The sequence below is a fragment of the Nannobrachium achirus genome (assembly GCF_963921795.1).
Source record: "Nannobrachium achirus genome assembly, chromosome: 5".
NCBI lineage: Eukaryota > Metazoa > Chordata > Actinopteri > Myctophiformes > Myctophidae > Nannobrachium > Nannobrachium achirus.
The window spans coordinates 14,355,094-14,382,727 of NC_137814.1; the positions used below are offsets into that span (position 1 = coordinate 14,355,094).

Consider the following 27,634-nt stretch of genomic DNA (forward strand, 5'->3'; position numbering starts at 1 on the left):
CGATCCCTTCCCTTCACCCATGCGTGCAGGTGGATGAGGGTGTGACATGTGGCATGTGTGTGTCCTGGGCAAAAATAGAAGATATAAAAGATCATAGATCTTTGTATCAATATCTATTATACATGTTAAATGTTGACCTCGGTTCTGCAACCATGTCTCATTATGAGTCAAACATGTATTTCACCACCACAATGAGAGTGAAACTGTGCTGTGCGTCATTAATCGATGGGCCCGGCTATTATCCTCATTATCTCCCAGTTAGTTTTGATTTCTCTATTGACGCCCACATACCAACCTTTTATTATGGATAACAGTTTGGTTAGCTCTAAAAAAGGTTCATTCCGTGTATATTCCGATGGCAGGCGGCATCAAGCCACATCCGCTCTTGTATTCACCAGTGAACACACGCAGTGGTGTAAAGTAACTAAGTACATCAAACATATAATTTTCCGAATGTCTGAGTGTCTGTCTGTCTGTCTGAAACAGCGTTTCTCCTCAGTGGCTCAGTGGACGCGGTGTGAGCTTGTAGATCTGCCATTTTCAAAGGATTTTACACATTTGGAAACAATAGGCGACATTCTGCCTAATGAGTAGGTTTACTTTTGGTACTCTAAAAGTATATTTTGATGCCAATACTTTTACTTGAGGAAATTGTGAATACCGGGCATGTACTTAGAACAGAGTAGCTCTAAATGGTGGCATTAATACTTTTACTCAAGTGAAAAGCTGTGAGTACTTCTTCCACACGTCAGCCTGAAACTCGCATCTTTGGTGTTTGAGAACGGTTTGTTGTTTGTCAAGAGTTCCATCTAAAAACCACCAAGACACACAGCATCCTATGAGGAGGATGAGGCGGTCAGGTTAACGTTTACTGATGCATCAACATCCACAACCACATCCGTTACTTATTACTCAACGCTTATGAATACAGGGAACACTAATCGAGCACATCATCATCATCATCATCACATGACATTATACCGTTATACCGTAGGCGTCAACACTCCATAGAAACATGACAGGTCTTTGTTTGGAGGCTTTGCTAAACAGTAAACTGACATTATTAACTATTGTTCCTGAGAAGTTTACCGACGTCACTGGCACTTCTTAGGGTTTTAGATCCATTCTCTGAGGTTCTGATTAATTAACAGCCTGTTAATTAAACAGGCTGTTATTAATTAACAGCCTGTTTAACTAATACAGGGCTGGGGAGGGCAAGCAAACGCCTCTTTTTGATCTAGCAGGTGATCAGAGTGGGCTGTTGAGGTGAAATCAACTTTATTATTACTGAATAATTCACTCATTCTTTGTTAGGTTTTATTGTTAAATTATGTGTGTTCGTCGACTACCTTTTTTCACTGACGAAAACTAAATAGAAACTAATCTATGATAACAAAAACTAGGACTATAAAACTAAAGACTAAATATATTGACAATCTACAAGCTTGTTGATCGGCTACTTTCAGCATGCAACCAAGTGTAAAATCAAGCATTACGACACCATCAAGGCCTGCCAAAAAAAAAAAAAAAAAAAAAAAAACTAAAATCTTATGATATTTAGTCGACTAAAACCAGACTAAAACTAAAACCTTTCAGATGACTAAAATATGACTAAAACAAAATAATCGTTTTTATTCAAAACACTATGACTAACAGTACAGTGCAAGTACGGGTGCATTCCCGCCTGGCATCATTCCCGACTTGTGTGGTCGGCAAGTACACCGTTCTAAATGAGACATAAAAGCAATGGTGGTTTTCACTCCCATCGAGACGCACTGTGAAGCTTGTAGATCAGCTATGTTCATGCATAGAGCCCTGTGGGACTCCGCTCAACAACATACATAATGTATCCTAATATGAATCGAAATCAACTAAGCACATACATCATATATCGGGACTGTGAGACATTCCATGCTCATTAGTGAGACACGTATTCCTACTGCAATACGTGTTCACTATCATTCTGGTTTGACTGTGGTCTGTAACGTTTCCTGTGCGCTTGTACTTTTTATTTTTGTGTTTGTGTTGGTTTGTTGGTATTTGTAAAAAAAAAGAAAAGAAAATGAATAAAATACTAATCATAAAAAAACTAAGCAAAACTGTATTTTCGTGAATGGAAATGCCAGCTTCCCGACTCGGATTTCGGTGTAGGTGTAGTTCTAGACTCTATAGTGCAGGGGTGGGTAACTTTGATGATGGCGAGGGCCACTATATTTCCACCTTCACTCCAGAGGGCCACATCGCATATTGCTACATCCTACTTTGTCATTCTAGTATCTCATGCAAAAGAAGCAAAAATAGCAGATCTACAAGCTCAAAAAGCATCGCGCTGCGATGCGTTTTGAGCTTCATTTGCTATTTTTGCTTCTTTTGAATTGGAATCCTGAATATTTTTTAGTTATTTTTCAATTGGAATCCTGAAATTTAGTTATATACTCATGTTAACTTTATGAACCTAAATACAAATACATTGGACATAAAAAAATACATTGTAATACTACTATACTAGTCATTAAGCTACTAATATAGACTGATGGAATTACAGCAGGTCATGTTTGGAATTGTAACGGCTGAAATCAATAATAAATCAGTATTCCGGTATTAACCTGCGGGCCGCATGAAGTGAAGGTGGGGGCCGCATGTGGCCCCTGGGCCACCAGTTGCCCATGTATGCTATAGTGGAATAACCGTCTGGCCAGGCGAGACGAAACCAGCAGCGACTCACCACTGACAGGGTGTTGGTCATGAGGCCGGCATCCTGGCTCAACCCGCCGCCATCTTGGCTCAAGCCGCCGCCGCCGTCCTGGCTCCCGGGCATGCCGGCCAGGTCCATGCCCTGCAGCTGGTAGGGGTGGTGGTGGTGGGGGTGCTGGTGGTGGTGGTGCTGGGGGGGTGCCAGAGGGTGGTACAGTCCAGAGTCGTGGGGGAGGTGGGGGTGCATCATGTGCTCCGGCAGGGTGGGCGGGGTGATGGGGGGGATGTTGAAGTCCTCGTCGCCCAAACCCACCACCGAGTACGACTGAGGGGAGAGAGAGAGAGAGAGAGAGAGAGAGAGAGAGAGAGAGAGAGAAAACTCATTAGAGCTGCAACTGGAGCGACAGATCGGCTGCCTTGGAATCCGAAGGTTCCAGGTTCGATTCCCGGCTCTACAGTATGTGTCAAAGTGTCCTTGAGCAAGACACCAAACCCATATTTTTTTCTTCCGATCGCCAAAATAAAAGCCAGGGTTTCCAAGGCTACTGAACCCCTAACCGCTCCCGAAGTTGGTGCCTTGCATGGTTTCCTGTGGCATCGGTATGTGAATGTGTGTGTGAATGTGAAATACATTGTAAAGCATATATATATATATATATATATATACAGCAATAATAGTAAGTAATAGAGGAAAAATCTGAGTTGAGTGTTTTTATATAAATCAACAGACTTGATTAGTACGATTAACCACTTAATCACTGATCAACAAGTTCACAGCGCGGCACATCGTGAGCTTGTACAGCAATTATTTTCAGTATTTTTGAAAATCGTTTGGGGAGTGGAAATGTTTGGGTTGTGTGTAAAATTTATAAAATGTTGATAATTAGGAGTTAATTAGGAGTTTACAAGTTTTCACTTCGTCCCACTCCTTTTCAAATACTGTTGTGTTTGAAAAGGAGTTATGCTTGTTTTTATTATTTTTTAAATCATATTGATTCTGTCATTTAATTTCAGTTATAATAGTCCATTAAACCGTTGGATGAGATCTGTCTGTATTCTCGGCCATAATATGATGACATACTGTATAGGGACCTGGATATAGGGACACCAGGGCTCACGTGGTTAATGTTGCGTACATGTGCGAAACCTCATTGACAACAATCAAGGCGTTGACAAAATGTCACACAGATGTAATTGTCATCTGAAGCGTTTCCTGAGAACAAATGGTGGTTTGCATTTTCACAACAACATCAGATTTCCACGAAATCGACACTGCTTAACGGTGAATTATTGACTAGAATGACTAGTGATTAGAATTATCTCTTGAGGATATTCTGGAGACTTTTGAACAAACGTTCATTCACCATTAAATCCTCACGCTGCTACACAGCATGTGTATGCGTGAGACACGCGTACACACTTATCTTTGTTGTGCATCAATTCTCATCTGCCCACATCAACAGAAAAATGACTGATGGCCGACCCAAGGATGATAATGAGATACTAGCATAGCAACGATGAACGAGACGGAATGAGAGAGAGGGAAAGAGAAAGACAGAGAGAGGCGGGGGAGAGAGAGAGAGAGAGAGAGAGAGAGAGAGAGAGAGAGAGAGAGAGAGAGAGAGAGAGAGAGAGAGAACATTGGACTCTCATACTAATCTGACAGAGGAGATCTTTTCTAGAGACTGACAGCCTGTTCTGCTTCACTGGACAAACTGATCTCTCCTCCTCCATCCCTCCCTCTCTCTCCTCTATACGTTGCCTCTCCTTTCGCCTGTGCTACCTCCTTCTGCCCCCCCCGCCCCTCATCTTGTCAGTCTGTCTGTCTGTCTGTCTGTCTGTCTGTCTGTCTCTCTCTCTCTGTCTGTCTGTCAGTCATAAATGGTATCTCTTGCAGACTGTTTCTCCTACAGTATCTCCAGTATGTGCTGCTGTGTCGATGAATTGAATACACACCAGTAAGACTCCCTAATTGGGAGATAAGCGACGGTAGCTCCGTCTGCAAAAAGCAACATCGTGGTGGCACTAGAAGAGGGGCATGTGAGAAATCAAATCTTCATGAATTCAAGGCTTCATGGGGTGTGTAATTGATAGAAAACAAGTCATTTTTGGGGTCCCCTTTTACAGTATGTACCTTGTTGCCCGGGGTCCCCCAGGGGTCTATACTTGGTCCCCTCTCCTTTTCCACCTCTGCATGAAAACCCTTTGCTGAGAATATGCCATCTACAAGCCAATAACATGGAGCACAGGTCTCCACCAGGTCAGGTAGGTCCTGGTGGCGCTAAATGTGAAAAGGGTGTCATGTCTTCTTTGGCCTTTAACGGCAATGTGACGCTGCATGCATGATTATGTCGACCTGCAGGTGGCGCTAGAACAGGCCCATGTGAAGAGTTTGGGGCAGAGGTTCTGAATTGGTATCCAGGGAGTGTGTAAGCACAGTTTGGCAGCAACCTGGCCAACGGCGCCGGAGATTAGCTGGACGGACGGACAAACGGACAGAGGCGAGAACATACTCTCCCCCATGCCTTCGGCTGGTGGAGACAATAAATAAATGGCACAATCTTGAAGATAATGTCCTTGCAAGCTTCTGATTCCTCAACAACTTTCAACCTGGTGTCCCTATTTTTGGCCATGCCAATATGTTAAGTTATGTTTATTCATTTGATGATTGGACGTCCAAATCACACTGGATGAACCAGATGCATTGTTTAAAGTGTATGTATAGCACTAATCTAACTAACGGAATGTCTGTCCGCATGCTGACATCACTGATCCTAAAACAGTGTCCCCGCCATGGTAACAGACGCATGCTGAAACAATGACCGACATCACTGACTGACATCACAGACTGACATCACAGAACACCATATATGGGCATGCTGAAACAATGCCCAAATAATGTCTGCCTGACATGATGAAATAAGTGACCAAATTTGGATGACTGACATGACATCACTGACTGACATCACTACAGTGCCCAAATGTGGACACGAAACACCATGTATGGGAATAAAAGAGAGCCAGACAGACAGAGATAAGAGATCACCATATAATGTATGGGCATGAAAGGGACACAGACACACAGACAGACGGACAGACGGATACAACGGGTATTGCACAACTGGACGTCAATGGTGACTGTTCTGCCCAACGGGCACCGGTCTGGGTTCTCCAGCATTACTTCTGAGACTCCACAGGGATGTTCAATCCCTCATATACTAGTGTGCACTCATATACTGTGCAGTGTGCACACCCCCGGGCATATGACTAGTTTTCAACTCATTTCAACAAACAACTGTCCACAGGAGGATTTTCTATAATAGAACAACACTAATCTAAAACCAAATCAAGTAGAAAAAAAATCATTCAAATGACCAGACAGAATCTATTCATGTGAGCACAGTTGATTTGATTTCAACCGTTAAACTGTAGGTGAAAAGTATCAAACATTCTCAAACTATTTCAAACATTTTTCGAAAACAGCTAAATAGGGATGGGACAATACGCAATATTATTGTTTATCGTGATAAAAAACACTCACGATAATCGTATCGTGGAGATTTAATTTATCGTGATATCGTCCTCCGTCATGCACTGGGATTAATTCACCTTTTATTTGCCGAGCTGCATATCCAGTACCACTTAAACCCTCTATAAATGGTAAAAGGCACTTATAATATATGTACTTTATACAGTCTTGTTTTCATTCTCTATCAAATGTCTACAAGCTCACAACGCGTTGTGAGCTTGTAGATCTGCTATTTTTTGGCAAATGTTCCACCCCAGGATAATGGATTCTGATTATCGCGATAATATCGTAAATCGCCATTTCTTTTGTCACAATAATCGTGATATGAAAATGTCATATCATCCCATCCCTACAGCTAAAACGTGTCTCTCTTTCTCAAGTCTACACGATTGTCAAAGAGCTTGTAGATCGGCTATTGCTGCCACTCGACACCGACCGTCATATGACCGAGTATAAAACAGTGTATGACCCTTTTTGACAAGTGTCACTCACCAAAAAGGATTCGTTTTCAACGTCTGCAGTCTTTATTACCCTCCTGCCTTCCAAGCTGTGAGACATTACACTGTCCTTCCACTCTTTATTGTGACAAAAAGTCAAAGACATAACATTTAAACCAGGGGTCTTCAACAGGGTGTCCGGGACCCCTAGGGGGTTATCAGAGTTACTACAGGGGGTCCTCCAAATCTTTGTGTGATAGAAAACCTTTTCTCCTTTTTTATATTAACTCATTCTGGGCGATCCCCGTAGAAACCGTAGATTTCCCGCTGTACCGCGGTGCCATGCCCGTCGATCCCGGAAGTTTAATTAGCTTTAATCATTATGAAAGGATTAAAAGTATTATCGCAGATTTTCGCTGATTCTGGCTCTTTAGGCCCGCCCCCCTAACTGTATCCGGTCATTTACGGTCTGGACCGGATCTAGCTTTCCGTATCCGGTCTGAGCCTGGGCCATAGTCCCGCCTCCGTTGGTTTACAGTGTAACAGAAGAGAAAGCTACTCGGCGATGGAACACTAGTTTTTCAATCAGATTTTTGCGTTTGGAAACTTTGATCCAGTCTCTACACGCCTGGATTATGATCCCCGCACATATTGTGCGTTTTGTGCGCGAACGTGTCCACTTGTTACCATAGCGCACAGTTGGCTTTTTTCAATGTTTTTGAGCGGTGGTCACAACGCTCCTATACGTGGCCGTGTGTGTGGGTCTGTCTGTCTGTCTGTCTGCGTGCGTGTCTGTCTGTCTGTAGCCTGCAGTAACCTTTTCTGACCACACATGTTAAGGGAGGGGCGCTGTTGTTCAGGCCAGGCCAGACCAGGCACACACACACACACACACGCACACACACACACACACACACACACAGGGGGGAAGGGGGGGGGGGGGGGGGGGAAACCACCGCTCAGTTCACACGGGTGTGATTTTTCATGTAAACACTGGCGGATAAGCAGGGATACAGCGTGGCAACGGATATGTCTATTTCAATGGGGTTTTTTTTATTCGAAAGCTTGTCACCGAGTCTACAGTCTACTAGATGAGTCGCGCACAGATTGTGCACGATGCGTGCGCGTGCCCACGTTAAAAGGTAAGGACAATTTGGCAGCTGCTTACTACAGCTATGTTTAAAATGGCAGCAAAATTGTTAACCACTTGAACCCTAGCGTCCATAATATATTCTTAGAACTTTAGCCAAAAATAGCAGATCTACAAGCTCACAACGCCTCGCAGCGCGAGGCGCTGTGAGCTTATGTAGATTGGCTATTTTCGGCAAAGAGGTTTTGTGTAGAGGGGAAAAAGAGCAGACTAAGTACAGAGTGAAAGGTCAAATTTATTAAGTATTGACGGTTCAAGTGGTTAAATATCTGAAAAATACTAATTGAAATGAATCCAAAACACACTGATAATTGTGCTGTCAAACAATTAAACTATATGGAATCTATGAAGAGTTTGTGGGGGTCCCTGCTTCATCTCTCTCTCAACTAAGGGGTCCTTGGCCTGAAAACGTTGAAGACCCCTGATTTAAAGAACATGGAGCGGTGCCAGGGGAGGGACGGATGGTTGTTGACCTTTTTGGTTTCCCAGAACCAGAGCTGATTATATAAATAAATATTTTCCAGGACGCTTGCGTGAGAACGTTTATTAGCTCCTGACAGATAAAGCAGACCACCCCACTAATGCCTTGTCTTACACTCACTCAGTGGTGTAAAGTAACTAAGTACATCTACTTAAGTACTTAATTACAATTTTGAGGTATTTGTACTTGAGTATTTCCAATTTCCAATACTTTTACTTCTACTCCACTACATCTGGGATCCAAATATGTTATCCAAATTCACTACATTTATTTGAAAACTTTAGTTGCTAGTTACTTTGCAAATATAAATTATAATATTCTAAAACACATAAACCAATTTAGCCCTATTCTATACCTTAGCTAATTGAAAATAGCCCATCTACAAGCTGACAACGTGTCGCATCACGACACAGTGTGAGCTTGTAGTTCGGCTATTTTCAAACATTTTGTAATTTTACTCAAGCAAATTTAGAATTCTGGACTTCTACTTGTAACTTGTATTTCTGCAATGCAGTATTGATACTTTTACTTAAGTAGAGAGTGTACTTTTTCCAAGACTGACCCATCTCCCTCTCCTGTCTAATTTCATTCTTCTCTCTCATTTTCTCTCTTACAAAATATTTTGTACGAGGTACTTATAATTAGGGGTGGGATGATAAACGTTATTATCATTTATCGTGATTAAAAAAATTAAAATGTGATATTTAATATCGAAGATATCGAATCAAGCATCTTAAAAACTGTCTGGAATGCTCTTTTAAGCCCGAGTACATGTTAAAATTACTTCCAAACATGTTTGAAAGTGAAATATCCCTTTACTTTTTTTTTTTTTTTTTTCATCATTTTATCTGGGGGATCCCCTGGAACCTCCTACAAGGACCCCTGGGGGTCACCGGACCTCACTTTGAGAACCGGCGCTCTACATATATTAGGCTGCCCGGTTCTCTCTCTCTCTCTCTCTCTCTCTCTCCATTGTTCTATTCACATCAGTACAATAGGCTGTTGCTCGTGCGCGAGGAGCTGCTATACAGACTAATGTAGTCAGGATTAAGTCCTTACACACACACACACACACACACACACACACACACACACACACACACACACACACACACACACACACACACACACACACACACACACACACACACACACACACACACACACACACACACACACACACACACACACACACACACACACGAGTTGTGTTCTCATTACAAACACACTTTTCACAGCTACATGAGTCATAAGAATTAAGGGAAGCAGCAGTGAATAAATAACGCTGGATATGAATAACATGTGTTCCATGCATTTTCCTCTCTAAATCAGGGGTCTTCAACGTTTTCAGGGCAAGGACCCCTTAGTTGAGAAAGAGATGAAGCAGGGACCCCTACAACCTGTTCATAGATTCCATATAGTTGCATCGTTTGACAGCACAATTATCAGTGTATTTTGGATTCATGTCAATTTGTGTTTTCAGATATTTAACCACTTGAACTGTCAATACTTAATATAGTCAACTTTTTCATTGTAGGGCCGGCAATTTGTTTACATCCTAGTCTATAGACTAGAATGTAAACAAAGTGTCGTTCTGACAATGGCCAAAATGATTATTTTATCATTATTTTACGCTTTTTGTGGTCATTTTTGAATAGAAACATATATGAAGCTAATTTTTTTATAAAATATTTTCGAAACATTATTTTTATTTTAGCATCCGTTTTACAAGAAAAGGTTGACTATAGCTCCTTTAATAAACTTGACCTTTCACTCTGTACTTAGTCTGTTTTTTCTCCCCTCTACACCAAACCTCTTTGCCGAAAATAGCCGATCTACAAGCTCACAACGCCTCGAGGTGTTGTGAGCTTGTAGATCCGGGGGGGGGGGGGGGGGGAGAGAGAGAGAGTTAGAATATGGAGATAAGAGGTTTCTGCCCGACTGTGACGCTATCTGATGTCTGACAGACGGCTCTCTCATTCCAATTTCAGCCCAGTTCACAGCTATCAAAGGCTACATAGCATTAATAATGCTCTTAGATAAGATGTGTGTGTGGGTGAGCTGTGTGTGTGTGTGTGTGTGTGTGTGTGTGTGTGTGTGTGTGTGTGTGTGTGTGTGTGTGTGTGTGTGGGTGTGGGTGTGTGTGTGGGTGGGCGCGTGCATGCGTGTATGATAAAACGAGAAAGTAAATAAAACGGTGAAATAGCTGCATGTGTATACAAAGATATATAACAGAGAGACAGACAGAAAGATAGACAGCTATACGAACAAGACAGACAGACAGACAGACAGACAGACAGAGGATAGATACAGATGTGTCGGAGACAGAGGGCATGAAGAGACTACAAGAGGTGAAGCAAAGATGCTTGTGTGTGTGGCGTGCACGTACGTGTGCACGGCGCACAAGTGGGAGTTGGGGAATTCCCTCCAACCATGCGGGCGCCTCACACATCGCCCACTCGCTAATGTTTACGATTAATAATTCCACTGATATATCAGTTCTCGTGGAGTTTGCCATGCCAAGCATCAGACAGACCTTCCAAGTCCAAACCGTCTACAAATTAACAGCTCTAGTTTCTTTTTACGGTAATATGATTTAGGGCAGCCTGATTTAGGGCAACCTGTGGGTCCCCAAATAATTTTGGGGGGTCCCCAGACCCCAGATGATAAATGTAACGTGCAACATTGTTTTCTCACTCAACAGTAAACAAACCAACATAAAGTTTAAGTGTATATACAATTAAACTGTTTCTTTAGAAATGTGCATGTACCCTCTATATGTAGGGGCAATTTCAGTACTTTTTAAAAAGACAAATTAAACAATGTCCAAATTGTCAAATATTTGAGGCAGAAACTGTGAAAATATCGACATGCTCACAATGCCTCGCATTGCGAGGCGTTGTGAGCATGTAGAATAGAACCGTGTTATACAAAATGTAACTCATCAGGGTCGGGGGGGGGGGGGGGGGGGGTGGTCCCCAGTTAAAACATGATTATTTTGGGGGTCGCTGCCTGAAAAGGTTGAGGACCACTGATTTAGGGAAAACAAATGATCTGCGGAAAATAGAAAATTAGAAAAGGAAGAAACATTAGCGTTCCAGATTGGAGTGTTGCAGCGTTGACCAGGAGGAAGGTTCAAATTGGCTTTGCTTTAATTCGGGGGTCAGCAACCCGCGGCTCTAGAGCCGCATGCGGCTCTTTAGCGCCACCCTAGTGGCTCCCTGGCGTTTTTTCAAAAATGTATGAAAATGGAAAAAGATGGGAAAAAATGATTTTTTTGTTTTAACGATTTTTTTATCGTCACTGTCGGGCAGAAACCTTGTATCTCCACGTTTCAAATTTGTATGTTTGTTTGTTTTTTTGCAAAGTAAAGCCCTGCTTCATCATACAAGACTGACGCACAAAAGTAGTGAAAACAGCAGATCTACAAGCACACAACGCCTTGCGGTGCGAGGCGTTGTGTGCTTGTAGATCGGCTGTTTTCACTAGTTTAGTTCATTTTTTAAATGATAAATACAAAACAAAGTTTTGGACATACAAGGTTACCACCCGACAACAACGATATATAAGGCTTTTATAATTTTTTGCGGCTCCAGACAGATTTGTTTTGGTTTTTTTTGGTCCAATATGGCTCTTTCAACATTTTGGGTTGCCGACCCCTGCTTTAATTGAATCGGGTGGTCGTGTGTAAAGCGTTGGGAGCGAACCGTGCGTTGCTGTGGCCCGAGGCTTCTCCAACCAACACTCTGCTCAAACAAAAGAAAACAAGAGATGACTAACACGTCTCAACCAAGATAATAATGTCTGGGAATTCATTAGAAATCTATAACATCTTCTTTCTTGCACGCGCGCGCATGTGTGTGTGTGTGTGTGTGTGTGTGTGTGTGTGTGTGTGTGTGTGTGTGTGTGTGTGTGTGTGTGTGTGTGTTAGTGTGTGTGTGTGTGTGTGTGTGTGTTAGGGATGGGACAATATGAACATTTCATATCACAATTATTGCGACAAAATAAATCGTGATTTACGATATTATCGTGATAATCAAAATCCATTATCCTGGGCGGAACATTTGCCAAAAAATAGCAGATCTACAAGTTCACAACGCGTCGCAAACGACATTCGATAGAGGGTGAAAGAAAAAATACTATTTCAAGTACCTTTTACAAATTATAGAAGGTTTAAGTGGTACCGGATATGCAGCTCGGCAAATAAAAGGTGAATTGATCCCAGGGCATGACGGAGGACGATATCATGATAAATTAAATCTCCACAAGAGTTTTTGGAGTGGTGAAAGCACTCCCAATAGACAGGTATGTCCGTGGGTATGTCCGTGGGTGGGTGGGTGGCTGGGTGGCTGGGTGGCTGGCTGGCCGTGTCCGTAGCCTGGCAATACCTTGAGTGGCCACACACAACACACTAGTTAAAGGAGGGGCGCTGTTTTGTGCAGGCCAGGCACACTCAACACACACACACACATACACGCACGCACGCACGCACGCTGCTCAGATTCACCACTCCACTTCGAACCGAGGTTTGATTTTTTAAGACGATAAACGTGTATCGTCCCATCCCTAGTGTGTGTGTGTGTGTGTGTGTGTGTGTGTGTGTGTGTGTGTGTGTGTGTGTGTGTGTGACACACAGAGTGACACAGAGAGAGAGAATGATATTATTGCATCAGACAGCTTAGGTCAAGGTCAACATTTGTGCTCCAGCCAATAAAGTGAATTATTCTCCCTCTCTCTCTCTTTCTCTCTCTCTCTCTAAAGTGTATGTGTGTGTGTGTGTGTGTGTGTGTGTGTGTGTGTGTGTGTGTGTGTGTGTGTGTGTGTGTGTGTGTGTGTGTGTGTGTGTGTACCCAGGGTAGACGCTGTGTGTCGTTGCTGTGTGTGTCTCTTCTCCAGTGTTGTGCTGCTGTGTTGGGGAGGCTCTGCTGCTTGCCGGTGGGGGGGCGGAGGCTGCGGCACACGGAACTATGAGGGGGGGAGAGGGGGGGCGAGGGGGGAGGGGGGGGTCAAAAGAACACACAGGATCAAAAGGTCAGGGCAAGGTCAAAGGTCAAATGAAATTGTAAGGAGGTCAGCGAGAGGAGCAAGGACAAAAGCAGCGAGGGAGAGGAGAGAGAGAGAGAGAGAGAGAGAGAGAGAGAGAGAGAGAGAGAGAGAGAGAGAGAGAGAGAGAGAGAGATAAAGCACAAAGAGACTGTAGAATGACAGAAGGAGATAGACAGGCTGCTGGGAACAAATTGGTTGTTTTTGTTTCGCCGTTGAATCCCAGATAGGCAAAAGGTGACTTGAAGCTTGGAGGGTCTGTGCAACAGTATCGCTAATCACTGAATACAAACACAAACAGGTATGTGTACGCACGCACGCACGCACGCACGCACGCACGCACGCACGCACGCACGCACGCACGCACGCACACACGCACGCGCACGCACACACGCACGCGCACACTAGGGATGGGACGATACGCGATACTCCAAGATAATCGTATTGTGGAGATTTAATTTATCGTGATATCGTCCTCTGTCATGCACTGGGATCAATTCACCTTTTATTTGCCGAGCTGCATATTCGGTACCATTTAAATTGGTAAAAGGTACAGGTACTTATAATATACGTACTTGATACTTTTTTTCACTCTCTATCAAATGTCTTTGCCAAAAAATAGCAGATCTACAAGCTCACAACGCGACACGTTAAGATAATGGATTTTGATTATCGCGATAATATCGTAAATCGCGATTTCTTCTGTCACAATAATCGTGATATGACATTTTCATATTGTCCCATCCCTAGCGCGCGCGCACACACACACACACACACACACACACACACACACACACACACACACACACACACACACACACACACACACACACACACACACACACACACACACACACACACACACACACACACACACACACACACACACACACACACAAATACCATCACTATTCAAAAACAGATATACAAACGGTTTACACTTTCTTTACTGATAGTTTCCAGTGAATATGGACAGGAAAGAGAGGGAGAGAGAGACGCGCAGCAAAGGTTGTCAGGAACGGGGACCCCCAAAATAATAATATTTTAACTGGGGACCCCCCACCCTGACGAGCACTAAGAGTTGAGGCATTACATTTTGTATGTGAAAATAGAACGCGAGGCGTTGTGAGCATGTAGATCGGCTATTTTCACAATTTCTGCCTTTAATATTTGACAATTTGACTAATGTTTATTTATTTTATTTTAGAGAGGGTCTTAAAAGTCTTTAAATTGTCACTTTAGAATAGAAATGTGCAGATACCCTCTATACACTTGCACTGTATGTTGGTCTCTTTACTGTTGAGTGAGAAAACAATGTTTCACATTAAGCTAATCATCTGGGGAACGCCCAAAATATTTTGGGGACCCCTCTGGAGGTCCCGACCCACAGGTTGAGAACCACTGCTCTAGTCTGTAGTCACCATAGCCTCTCTCTCTCTCTCTCTCTCTCCCTTCTCTCTCTCTCTCTCTCCCTTCTCTCTCTCTCAATTCAATTCAATTCTCTCACTGTCCCAAGCTTGAAACCAGCACTTAAAGCAAATAAGTGCAGGGCTGCCTCTAAATGACTCCTAACCCAGTAACACTGCACTGCACTGTACTGCCACCACCCCTGGTCCCAATCACTGGATCACAATAAAGATAAGGCTGCCATGCCCTCTCCAGGATTTATACACACGGTGGCTTTTTAAATGATAACGCCAAGGATGCATTACAATTCCACATACTGTATATCTCTCCCACAATCCCCTTTACAGTAGTAGAACCCCAATGAATAAAACATCAAATCAGAGATTCCTATAGCACACAATATTCCCTATATACAGTACTTCATGAATAATGGATCTGCTGTGGTCTTACTTATTAATATGGCGCGCAGGGGAGGGGGGGGGGGGCAGGCATTGAGGGGATATTGCACTAACAAACACACACACACACACACACACACACACACACATACACACACACACGCGCACACACACACACACACACGCACGCACGCACGCATGCACACACAACTCTCTGGAGATTTAACTAGGCCTTTGGAAGTTGCCTACTGTATCTGCTTGCTTACATCCAGAGCCATGGATAAGACCTACAGTACGTTTTAGCTTATTGCTGTTTTCTTATTATTTCTTTTCTTAAATATCGGCCATATTAGCGCCACGATCATCCCGCCATGGTGGTTGCTAAGTAACTGCCGATTCCACAACCAGCAGCTGATGTGTAGAACATGTATCATCTCAACCAACCAGGATGTATGTAATAATTACCTCAACATAACGAGTGGAGAAGCATATGGCAACATGGCTGCCCATATACTACAGTACAAACGGATCGTTATCTGAGCGTGGATCTGACTATAGCTGCGTTGTTGTATATCATCACGGTCTAGAAGCACCCAACATCCAAACACTGGAGGTTACAACGTAAACATGCCAAGACTAGACGCATTACGTTTGTGTAGGACGAAGATAATAACACATTATTTTATTTGTGTAATAATCAAGCTTGGTTTTCATGTGAAGTGAAGTTGACATGAGGTAAACGCATCAGGATCATTAATAATCTCGCCCATAAAATACATTATCTGAACATGTTCTAATTAAACCAGCAGGGTTCTCAACCTTTTCTGGATCAGGACCCACTTGACAAATCTTGAAAAATGTCATTTTCAGAACAAGTTTTCAGAACACATTCACCCATTCACACACACATTCATACACCGATGGCAGAGGAAACCATGCAAGGGCACCAACCTGCATACCAGGAGCAATTAGGGGTAGCTGTCACGATTATGACATTTTACATGACGATTAATTGTCACTCAAATAATTGCGATTAACGATTTAATTGTGTTTTTGTCGTTGACAATTACATTTCTGTTTGGCTTGTAGGCTTTGAAGTTGCACATGGTAGATATGACAGAAAATCTAAATATTCAAAGAAATTACTGACATATTTGACAATTTTATACTTAAAAAAGAACATTGATAGTGGAAATAGCCGATCTACAAGCTCACAATGAGCTTGTAGATGTTTTTTAATATATGAAAATCTTGATTCTTTCAACATGGGAACGATTATGACGATTATGAAAAATAATCACGATTATGTCAAATAATTGTGATTAGACGATTATGTAATAATTGTGACAGCCCTAATTAGGGGTTCAGCGTCTTGCTCAAGGACACCTCGACACAATAACCCTGGGGGAGCACCAGGATCGAACTGGGAACCTTCCGCTAGCCAAGCGGCCACTCTACCTCCAGAGCCACTGCCGCCTCTTAAAAACGGTAGTGTTGCTGTTGGTAGGAATAAACACGGAAGCACCTGGGAGGAAGTGTACTAAGAAAGGGGAGGAGTCAAACCGAGTTCCTGTTTCTACACAATAAAGGAGATGGAACCAATACCTAAAGTTACCATTCATCAGCATCACAGTGAAAACTCGCTCTTCTAGAAACCAAAAGATTTTAATTTTGTATTAATGTTATAAAATCATGAGAACGACTGGTCTAAGGAAGTACAATTGCATTCACGTTCTTCTTTACAAGACCTCTGTATGTTGTCTCGTTGGGGAAGAAACCTTGTATCTCCATATGTCAACTTTTTATGTTGTCTCTTTTACATCGTCTCTTAATCCCCTCCCCCCCCTACTTTATTATACAAACGTGTCAAGCGGAAGTAGTGAAACTAGCCAATTTTCACTGTTTCTGACATGCTTTCTTCAATATCCTGACAAGTAAGCGTCTGTGGGAGATATGAGGATTTATTCTGCCCCGAACCGACTGGGACGATATCCAACCACTCCTTCAACAGATACTGTACACTGAGCCGAACAAAAAGCCTTCTTACTCACTAATGCAATCAGAAAGAAACGAGTCAAGGCCATGTGTCTGGAAATAAAAGACAAAGCTGAGAGGAGGAACATTGTGTGAACCAAACCTCTGGCTTTTTTTTTTCTTTCTTTTTTTTACAACGTTGAGTGAAAGTAAAGTGATATTGATTTCTGAAGCGCGATGAGAGAACAGAACATAGTTTGTTTGTTCACTCCTTGAGAGAAGCCCTGGAGACTGCGGGCTGATCAGATAGCAGTGACTGCATAGGAGGACTTGTTACTCAAAGCCAGTCTGGTTTATAGGAAATGTGTTTATTTATCAGTCTGCACGCGGTCTTACTGGAAAGATAATCACGTTGTAAAAGCTCGCTCTGCTCTCCCCCCCACCCCATCCCATCCATTCTATCCTCCCTGCAATATTGTTTCTGTCGGGCAGAAACCTCTTATCTCAATATTTCAACTTTGAATGTTTTTTTTTTTTCATCGAAAAGCATCGCACCAAAGTTGTGAGAATACCAGATCTACAAGCCTGCAACACGTTTAATCACTATTTTTGAAATATTTTCTTAAACAATAATAAAAAAGGGAACGGTTTTGGAGATACAAGGTTCCTACTCCTCCAGCCCGTCCCCTGATACCTTAGAGAAGAGTCTCTGTAGCTAATTAAGTCAGTTGTAGTTAATTAAGCCTGGCCACTAATCAGAGCTGTGCCGGAGACAAAACAGTTTTAATTGTAGCACATTGTTAAGGTTCCAGCAGAAAGGAGACACAAAAACAGCAGAACATTGAAGTTGATATTATACACACATCTGCACTGCTAGTTAATAATACACATGTGGACTACACTTTTGGAGGAGGTTGTAGTATTTGAGCTGAAGTGATGTATGTAAATAATGTCTGACGTTAGCCCAGATGGTACAAATACAATAATACATCACTGGCCAACTGGTATACTGGCCAGTGATGTATATCAGACCAGTTACCCCATATATGGAGACCCCTGGTACCCATATATGGAGATCGATGAACTGTAGTACATCCCTTTTATGCCCATACATGGAGATCCCCGTCTGAACCAGCCAAACAGATATGGGCTGTCTTCCTCCATATATGGGCATTCCCATATGAAGTCCTGTTAGATATGGGCTTAATATTGATCAGGAATCTCCATAAATGGGCATAAAAGGGATTGTGGTTCCCATGACATCACAACATACAATACATTTTATGCCCATACATGGATGGAGATCCCTACCAGCCACACATATATGGGTCATGTCTTGGCCATCTGGCCAGTGATGTATCTCGATGACATCACGGATCTTCATTATGGGCATAAAAGGGATTCTGGGAAATACCCATATATGGACTTTCACATAGGCGTTGTCACCTGTGATATCACCTGTGATGGCATAGTGATGTGTCAGCCACCCATAGACCGTAATGTGTACATGTACGGCACGTCTACACGCGGTCAAGCTGTGACATTTCTCATGGTAAACTGCGACCTTCGGTCGCAATTACATCAGTGATTCTGCAGTCTTTGATTCCTGAGAGGCATTACAGTTTTTAGGTTTTGACCATTTCATAAGAGAGTACTGCATACAGTGTGATCACTGTGTGTGTGTGTGTGTGTGTGTGTGGGACAAGGGATAGAAATTGGCTTCTAGCTAAATCCGGCACATTTGCATGGAATCATGTTCATGACTGTCCCAGAAATAAACAAATAAAGTAATGTAATGTAAACACTAATTAGAATTATTTTAGGCCTTGACCTGGTGTTGTACACCTGACTGCTATTGTCGCAATCTGAAGAATCAACTCTTCAGACTCCATCTCAAAACTTAGAACTTAACCTAGTTATGACGGCCATACAGACATACATTGGTCGTTTGTTATCATGTTTTTGTTACTTATAGGCTTGTTTATTCTTGACCACAATGTCAAAAAATATATATAAGTAATTTAGATTTAGAATGTAGCATGTTATTTAAACAGATGCTAGGTTCATTGTTGTTATCCTATAGTTTCAATGTACAGATAACATATTGTTTAGACTGATACTAGGTTCTTAGTATACCTGTGAGCCTATAGTTTACTGAGGTACTACACTGTCTCTCTGCATTCGATGTAAGCATTCACCTTGCTTATTGTAAGTCATTAAATGCGTCTGCTAAATGCCTAAAATATTTGTCCTCCTGCAGTACATAGACCCTTACAGGTACATTTTTATTTTGGGTGTACAGTAGGAATAGGTAATAATAGCCCTTGGAAAATGCACAGTGCCACTGAGGAAGGGGTGTGTGTGTGTGTGTGTGTGTGTGTGTGTGTGTGTGTGCGTGCGTGCGTGCGTGCGTGCGTGCGTGCGTGTGTCCATGTCAGCTGTATTGGCTGTTCGAATGTCGTCGACCACAGAGATAATAAGTACTAAGGGAGAGGACAGAACTATTACCTTGCCTGTTCAAGTCTGTTCAAGGTGGGAATGACGTTTTCGTGCCACCTTTCACAGTAGCCGACTTAACTCATTTAGTGCCACCCCTTTCACCACTAGAGGGCGCCCAGTGGCCAGAGAAAATCCCATAGAGATATGCTGGTATATGCAGAAGCCCTGCAGCCATGACTTGCCTGAACACTTTCCTTTGTGCATGACTGCATGTACAGGAAGAGGATGAAGTTAGCTTGAAGTTAGCTATTGGCTACCAAGCATTTTAGAAGCCTTATTTTCGTCAACTTAGCCATGATTAAACCTTGCACACCTCATGCATGGGAAAAAAACAGAGAAGAATGAGCTCTGAAAAATCCAATGCAATCCAGAGTGGATTTGTGCAGTTTGTTCACAGCTTTCAAACAAAAAAATCCGATTGGAAATCCGTTCAGGCATTCTTGAGATAATCGCCCTTATGTTTTACATGTAATGTAAACAAAAATGGCTGCCCTGTATGTTAGATGGGGTTGTATGGGGGTGGAACATGCAAAATCGCGATTGAAATCATGTTCACCAGATTTGATGGGGTCCAAAAAAAAAAAAAAAAAAATCAAAAAAAATGTTTTCAAAATTTTTTTTTTTTTTTTTTTTTTTTTTTTTTTTATATCCCGAACTTGTTCGGGATAGGCACCCTGTGATACGATCATATATCCCGAACTAATTCGGGATAGGCACTCAATGAGTTAAGATATTGCAATTACCGTACAGTATATCAACCCCAGATTTGCATACGTACATTAGGCCACTCTCAGAGTTACAGACAGGTAAAGGGTCCGTTTGGTTCCTAACTATCAATCATTTAGCTGGGGACCCCCTGGAAACTCATGTAGTATCCCTGGATCAACACTTTGAGAACAGACGTGTGGAGCACTCCGTCGCCATGAGTGACATTAATTGCGACCGTCAGGTCGCAGTTTAGTATCAAAACCTCCACCGGCCGTCCGTCCGTCCGTCCGTCCGTCCGTCCGTCCGTCGGTCACACGTCACACCTTTGCCCTGCTCATATCTCCGCATCAGTATGACATCACACTGCTTGGTGTGTGCCGTCAGGGTCATTTGTGTACGGTGTGATGTCATACTGATGTCAGCAGTGTGATGTCATACTGATGTCAGCAGCTATGTCTCTATATATGGAGTTATATGTTGTTCGTGTCCAAATATGGGGCTTGTGAGGTCAGACTTAGTGAGATTCGTCGGTTATCTCCATATATGGAGGGAGAACCAGCTTATGAGCCGATGAGTTGTGTCAGAGTCGAGATCCTGCTTGCATCTAATCTGTCGGTAGATAATGCCGGTCTTATATAAGGGTCATTTGTGTACGGTGTGATGTCATACTGATGTCAGCAGTGTGATGTCATACTGATGTCAGCAGCTATGTCTCTATATATGGAGTTATATGTTGTTCGTGTCCAAATATGGGGCTTGTGAGGTCAGACTTAGTGAGATTCGTCGGTTATCTCCATATATGGAGGGATGTGTTGGTTATCTCCATATCTGGAGATTCAACCTTCAACGATTTTGACATCTTGTTACTAATCTGTCGGTAGATAATGCCGGTCTTATATAAGGGTCATTTGTGTACGGTGTGATGTCATACTGATGTCAGCAGTGTGACAGGAGATAAGCGACCAACGATCGCACATCCATCAGCGACCAACGGTCGCTTATCTCCCGATTAGGGAGTCTTACTGGTACTAATCTATGCTTTGCATAACGTGTCGAACAACACAAGTGACGTCAAGTCGTCAAGGTGACAAAAAAGGACCTTCACAGACGGTGCCACGTGCCTCTGGAAAAATCAATGATCGCACATCCATCATAAAATGATGCATACTTTGATTATTCTTACTGACAGCTATCATCTCAAGGTGTATTTGTGTGTGTGTGAGATTGAGAGAGAGAGAGAGAGAGAAAGAGAGGAACCTCCACCGGCTGTCAGTCAGTCTGTCCGTCCATCAGTCTGTCCGTCACGTCATACTTTTCCCCTACTCACATCTCTGCCACCGTTGCCCCGATCCATGCAAAACTTTGCACACACACACTCCTTGGCTGCCAAACCACAACCCCCACCCCTCATTTCTCACATGGCCCTCTTCTAGCGCCTCCACAACACATTTTTGGACACTGCTCCCACAGATTTTAACCTAAAATCACGCAAAGCGGTACACAGTATCTCTACAGTCATGTATCTGTATGCACGACCTGACGGTCACTTATCTCCCGATTTAGGGAATCTTGCTGGTTAGTCTTACTGACAGCTATCATCTCAAGGTGTGTTTGTGTGTGTGTGTGTGTGTGTGTGTGTGTGTGTGTGTGTGTGTGTGTGTGTGTGTGTGTGAGATTGAGAGAGAGAGAGAGAGAGAGAGAGAGAGAGAGAGAGAGAGAAAAGAAACTTGTCAGTTTCTCTTTTTCCAAGGAAAAAGAGAGCAAGTGGGAAAGAGATACAGTGTGAAATTACATCATGAAGTTATCGGTTTGTAACTTTACCATAAACGTTTAACCAAAAACAACTGAGTGGGTTATTCAAATGTGGCGTTTGTAAATGCAGCCTTCACGTCTCTCTCTCGGTGAAGGAAAATGCTTCAATACCGGAGCTTCTGTGACTGCAGTCTGCTCTGCTGTCAGTACATGTTGTGTCGGTGCTATTCTGAAATAAACGCGCAGGCCATTAGTTGTAAATGGACGAAATCTACCCACAACTGCTGTCAGACGCTGACACTGTTGTGTAACAAAGGAAAAGGAATAGAATGTACTGTATATACTGTATAGCTGCACAATGGACAGATTATACTGTAGAGCAGGGGTCTTCAACAGGGGATACGGGACCCCCAGGGGGTCCTAAGAGTTACTACAGGGGGTCCTCCAAATCGTTGTGTGATAGAAGTGCCCCCCCCCCCCCTCTACAACGCCTCGCACTGTGAGGCGTTGTGAGCTTGTAGACCGGCTATTTTCGGCAAAGAACTTTGGTGTAGAGGGGAAAAAGAGCAGACTAAGTACAGAGTGAAAGGTCAAGTTTATTAAGTATTGACGGTTCAAGTGGTTAAATATCTGAAAACACAAATTGACATGAATCCAAAATACACTGATGATTGTGCCGTCAAATGATGAAACTATACGGGATCTATGGGTTGTGGGGGTCCCTGCTACATCTCTCTCTCAACTAAGGGGTCCTTGGCCTGAAAACATTGAAGACCCCTGCTGTAGAGTGTATATTGTCTCTGTCGGGTGGAAACCTCATACTGTATGTCCAAATCTGTTACATTTCACGATTCAAACTCTGAAGCGTCAAAGGTCGACGCCGCTCGACGGGCTCAAAGCGCGTCGCTTCAGGCCACGTATCGAGCTTGCGGATCTGATACTTTTGATGCTTTTGTGAGATGCTGCAGTATGATCAAGTAGGGCATTGATTTACAAAAAAAAAGATAAAGTCTGACAGCAATAATATACAGCATGGGTCTTCAACATGGGGTTCCGGGACCCCTAGGGGGTCCTCAGAGTTACTACAGGGGGTCCTCCAAATGTTTGAGTGATAGAACGTTTTTTTCTCCTTTTTTATATTAACCACTTGAAGTGTCCATATTCTGAGAACTTTAGCCAAAAATAGCAGATATACAAGCTCACAACGCCTCGTAGCGCTTGTAGATCGGCTATTTTCGGCAAAGAACTTTGGTGTACTAGTGTAGAGGGGAACAAGAGCAGAGTGAAAGGTCAAGTTTATTAAGTATTGACGGTTCAAGTGGTTAAATATCTGAAAACACAAATTGACATGAATCCAAAATACACTGATGATTTTACTGTCAAACAATGAAACTTTATGGAATCTATGAACAGGTTCCTGCTTCATCTCTCTCTCAACTAAGGGGCCCTTGGCCTGAAAACGTTGACGACCCCTGATATACAGTATATACTGTAGCAGTAGCACTATGTACAGAACATGAGTATAATGCCGTACAACACAGTGGACAGAATACAGAGTAAGAGTAAGCACAGTGTCTCCTGACACCGTGCTTGTTTCAGCGTATTTTACTGGAGCTAAAAATGATAGAGTAATTATAAGCCAACTTGTGTAATTACCATTCTGACTGCCAATGAAAGACAATACTCTTAATCAAGGAAAGGAGTCGGTCCCTTGCACTACTGAGACACACACACGCACACGCGCACGCACACACACACACACACACACACACACACACACACACACACGCACGCACACGCCTCTTTGATCAATATTACATGTTGTCTAGTCTTTACCATATTAGCAAGCAGACTGTCTGTCTGTCTTTCTTCCTCTCTCTGGCAGACACACACGCACATGTGCACGTGCACGCGCACGCACACGCACACGCACACACACACACACACACACACACACACACACACACACACACACACACACACACACAGTTACCTGATTGGTTGAGCCAAAGTCCAGTCCGGTCTCTGGCATGCCCAGGAACATGGTGTCACCATCCAACTGTAACAACAACAACAACACAACACATCTTATTAACCAGACATAACTACAGACGCTAACGCTATATGAACACAACACAGCCTAATTCAGTAATACCCCTCAGCAAACACTGGAGAAAACAAGCGAGGATGCGAGCAGCGGTGGAAGAAGTACTCACAGGTTTTTACTCCAGTAAATGTTTCAATACCACCAAATATACATAAGTACTAAGAGTAAAAGTACTCGTTATGCACAATATCATTTTTTTATACAAATATTCAAATAGCCATGGCTGAAGTGGTTAATGTATGTTTTACAAAGCAACTAGTAAAATGTTCAGATGTAGAGGAGTAAAAGTACAATATTTCCGTCTCAGATGTAGCGGAATGTAGTAATAAAAATTGGAAATACTACAGTAACGTAAAAACAAAACATCACAATGGTACTTAAGTACAGCACTTGAGTACTGATACTTTCCACCACTGGACGCGATAAACCACTTCGAACACCAAGTCACTTAAGTGACGCCATCTGGTTGTAATGTCCATATGATCTCCCTTGCACGTCATTTCAATGAGTGACGATGCTATACTGTAGGTCTAAGTGAAGAGCATTCCGTTTTATTTAATCAATGGCAACTATGTCCAACAGGCAGCTGTTTATTAGTGTTCATTAGTTTAATGGCAGCGGGAGATGGAATGAAGCGAGAGGACAGAGAGGAGGGAGGGGAGACAACATAAAATACAGACACAGAGTAGGCCTGTCACAATTATTACATAATCATCTAATCGCAATTATTTGACGCAATTGCAATTATTTTGCATAATCGTCATAATCTCAATCACTTTCAAAAAGTAGCGGGAATAGCAGATCTACAAGCTCACAACGCATCGCATGCAAGCTCACAACCCGACAGAGATGTAGGGGGTAAAGCTATAAAGCTATTTGAAGTATTCTAAAAAAAAATCAAAATAGTAAAACAAGGCAAAGAATTTTAGGCATAAGGGGTAAGGCATGGGCGACAATATAGCTCCAAATCTCTTTGCCAAAAATAGCTCGCACACATTTTTTGGGAGAACCTATAGTTTTGCCGTTTCTTGACTTGCAAGAGCAAAGCGAGTCTGTGACTGGTAGCAGTTATTTCTGCTGTTTCTGTTTGATATAAAACAAACCCGCTCCTGTTGAGTTTTAATTCCCATCCCAATCATGATACAACCTAACGGCCGGACGGACGGTATGAAAAGTGTGTTTGTGTGTGAGAGAGAGAGAGGGAAAGATGGAGAGAGAAAAAGAGAGAGAGATCTGTTGCTCAGAGTCTACTATGCTCAGACTCAGATCAGCGGCTGTCGGCACCAACAGACCCCGTTTCTTGTGTCCGAAACAGCTGCGGTTTTTCTCTCGGTCCCCCGCTGATGTTCCATACGAGTATAGTGATCCAGAAAAATATCAAAACATTTTTTAAAGAGTCGGGCTACCCCAGATCGTCCTCCGAGCAACTCGGCAGTGTTCAGATTGGATCTGTGAACCCTCACACTAGACAACATTTATGCCCGATAATCGGCCCCGTTTCAGATGCAGGCAGCCCGATAGTTGGGAGGGTAATTAAATGCCCCGATTATCCGTTAGTGTGCGGCTACCTTTACAGTATAAACCAGGGGTCCTCAATAGGCGGACCGCGGTCCACATCCGGACCGCGAGGCACCGCCGACCGGACCCAGGACGAATTATAAAAAAAAAAAAAAAAAACTCTGTTTCCACTTCTCGTTGTATTCCACTTCATTACATGCGCTCTGAAGTCTGCATGTTTGCGAGAGAGAGAGAACGGCACGTTGATTGGATGATGCCGGGGCATGGGTTGTCATCTCTATGACAACGACGCGCTGATAGGCTGTTACCACCGCCTCTGTTCATTTCACAGACTGCGGAGTGCGGAAGCTTTCGAATTCGAAGCAGGCAGAACGCAGCAGCAGCGATTAGCTGCAGGCTGTAAACTAGTTATTAATCAGTGGGTTTCATTCGCGCACAAGCACAACATCAACGTTTGCAGGATGAGGATTATAATCTTCTCTCCAGAGAGTTTTCGCGAGGTGCCACAGGCCTCTCTCTTTCTCCATGGATATGCAGCCAGCAGCGAGCCATGTAGCTCTGGTCCATAGCGTTAGTGGAGTTCTCCAACCACTAACGCTATGGACCACTATAAACCCTCAATACTAAGTCAACTTGACCTTTCACTATGTACTTGGTCTGCTCTTTGCCAAAAATAGTGGCGCTACTAAACCTAAAACAAAAAGTTCCAATCACACCAACTCTGAGGACCCCCTAGGGGTCCCGGACCCTCTGTTGAAGACCCCCTGTTTTAGAGAGTGTTTGTGAGTCTGGAGTTGTCCAGCGCTAATAAAGTATTCAATCAATACGGACGCTAGTCTTCCTATGATCCATACGTTACAACAATGATTAGACAACACAGTACTTGTACACAGTTTTTGGCACAAAAAAAGGCAGCTCATAGATTACCCAAAAAAATGTCATATGGATAAAACCATAACGATTATACCAAAAAGAAAAAGAAAAAAATCCAACAAAAAGACAAAACCAAAAAACAATGAAATACATACACAGTAACAGTGGTCAGGGTCAGAGCTATTGGTTTGCAAGGTTCATGAATGTTTGTTTATATGCTTGCATGTTCATGTATGTAAGTTGCATAGAGTAAAGTACCAGTAGTTCTCAACCTTTCAGGTCACAACCCCCCAAAATAATCATATTTGATCCGGGGACCCCCACCCTAACAAGCACTTGGAATTGTAGGAGTTGAGGCATTACATGTGTTATATTTGTTTGACTCAGTTCCACACATTTCTACAACAATAGAAATTCTACAAGCTCACAGCGCCTTGCAATGTGGGACATGGTGAGCGTGTAGATCGTCTATTTCTACAATGTTTTCCTACTCCTTATATCATTTGACAATTTGGCCAATGTTTAACACTTGATGCAGTAATGGCCATGGCTTTTCTTTTCTTTCTTGAGGTATTCAAAGTTTCTTAAAAGTCCTTAAATTCAAAACATGTGAGGAGGACCCCCCTGGGGGTCCTGACCCACAGATTGAGAACCACTGCTATATACAGTAGTATATAGCAGTGTGTATATATGTATACAGTATATAGGATATAAATATATAATATAGTAGATGGCTGTCTTTCCCTTCACAGTGGATAGAATATGAGCAAGAATCTATAAGTATAAGCATTACCTCCTGTCTCATCTTTCCAGTCTTTTCTCCCCCTCCTCTCTCTCTCTCCTTCTCACTTTACTCCCTTCTTTTTCCTCCTGCCGTCTGTTTGTCTGCCTCCTTCACCTCCTCTCTCCCCCCGTATCATTCTGACACTACCTACTATTAGTCCTAACACTAATTACACACCACAGTACAGAAGAGAGGCTGTCATGTCACTCTGTGCCTGCAGTGCGTGTCTGTGTGCGTGTGTGTGTGTGTGTGTGTGTGTGTGTGTGTGTGTGTGTGTGTG

The 27,634-nt window shown here is 42.9% G+C and overlaps 1 protein-coding gene across 1 annotated transcript in view; it reads right to left on the reverse strand.

Annotated features, from left to right (window-relative positions):
• The window catches only part of tox (thymocyte selection-associated high mobility group box), a gene marked incomplete at its 5' end in the record, with an annotated part of 79,472 nt that overhangs the window by 26,643 nt on the left and 25,195 nt on the right, over positions 1 to 27,634 (reverse strand). Inside the window, 4 exon segments of the mRNA XM_080726283.1 lie at positions 2,726 to 3,019; positions 13,142 to 13,234; positions 13,236 to 13,256; positions 24,066 to 24,131. Coding sequence (XP_080582409.1) covers positions 2,726 to 3,019; positions 13,142 to 13,234; positions 13,236 to 13,256; positions 24,066 to 24,131 — 474 coding nt within the window.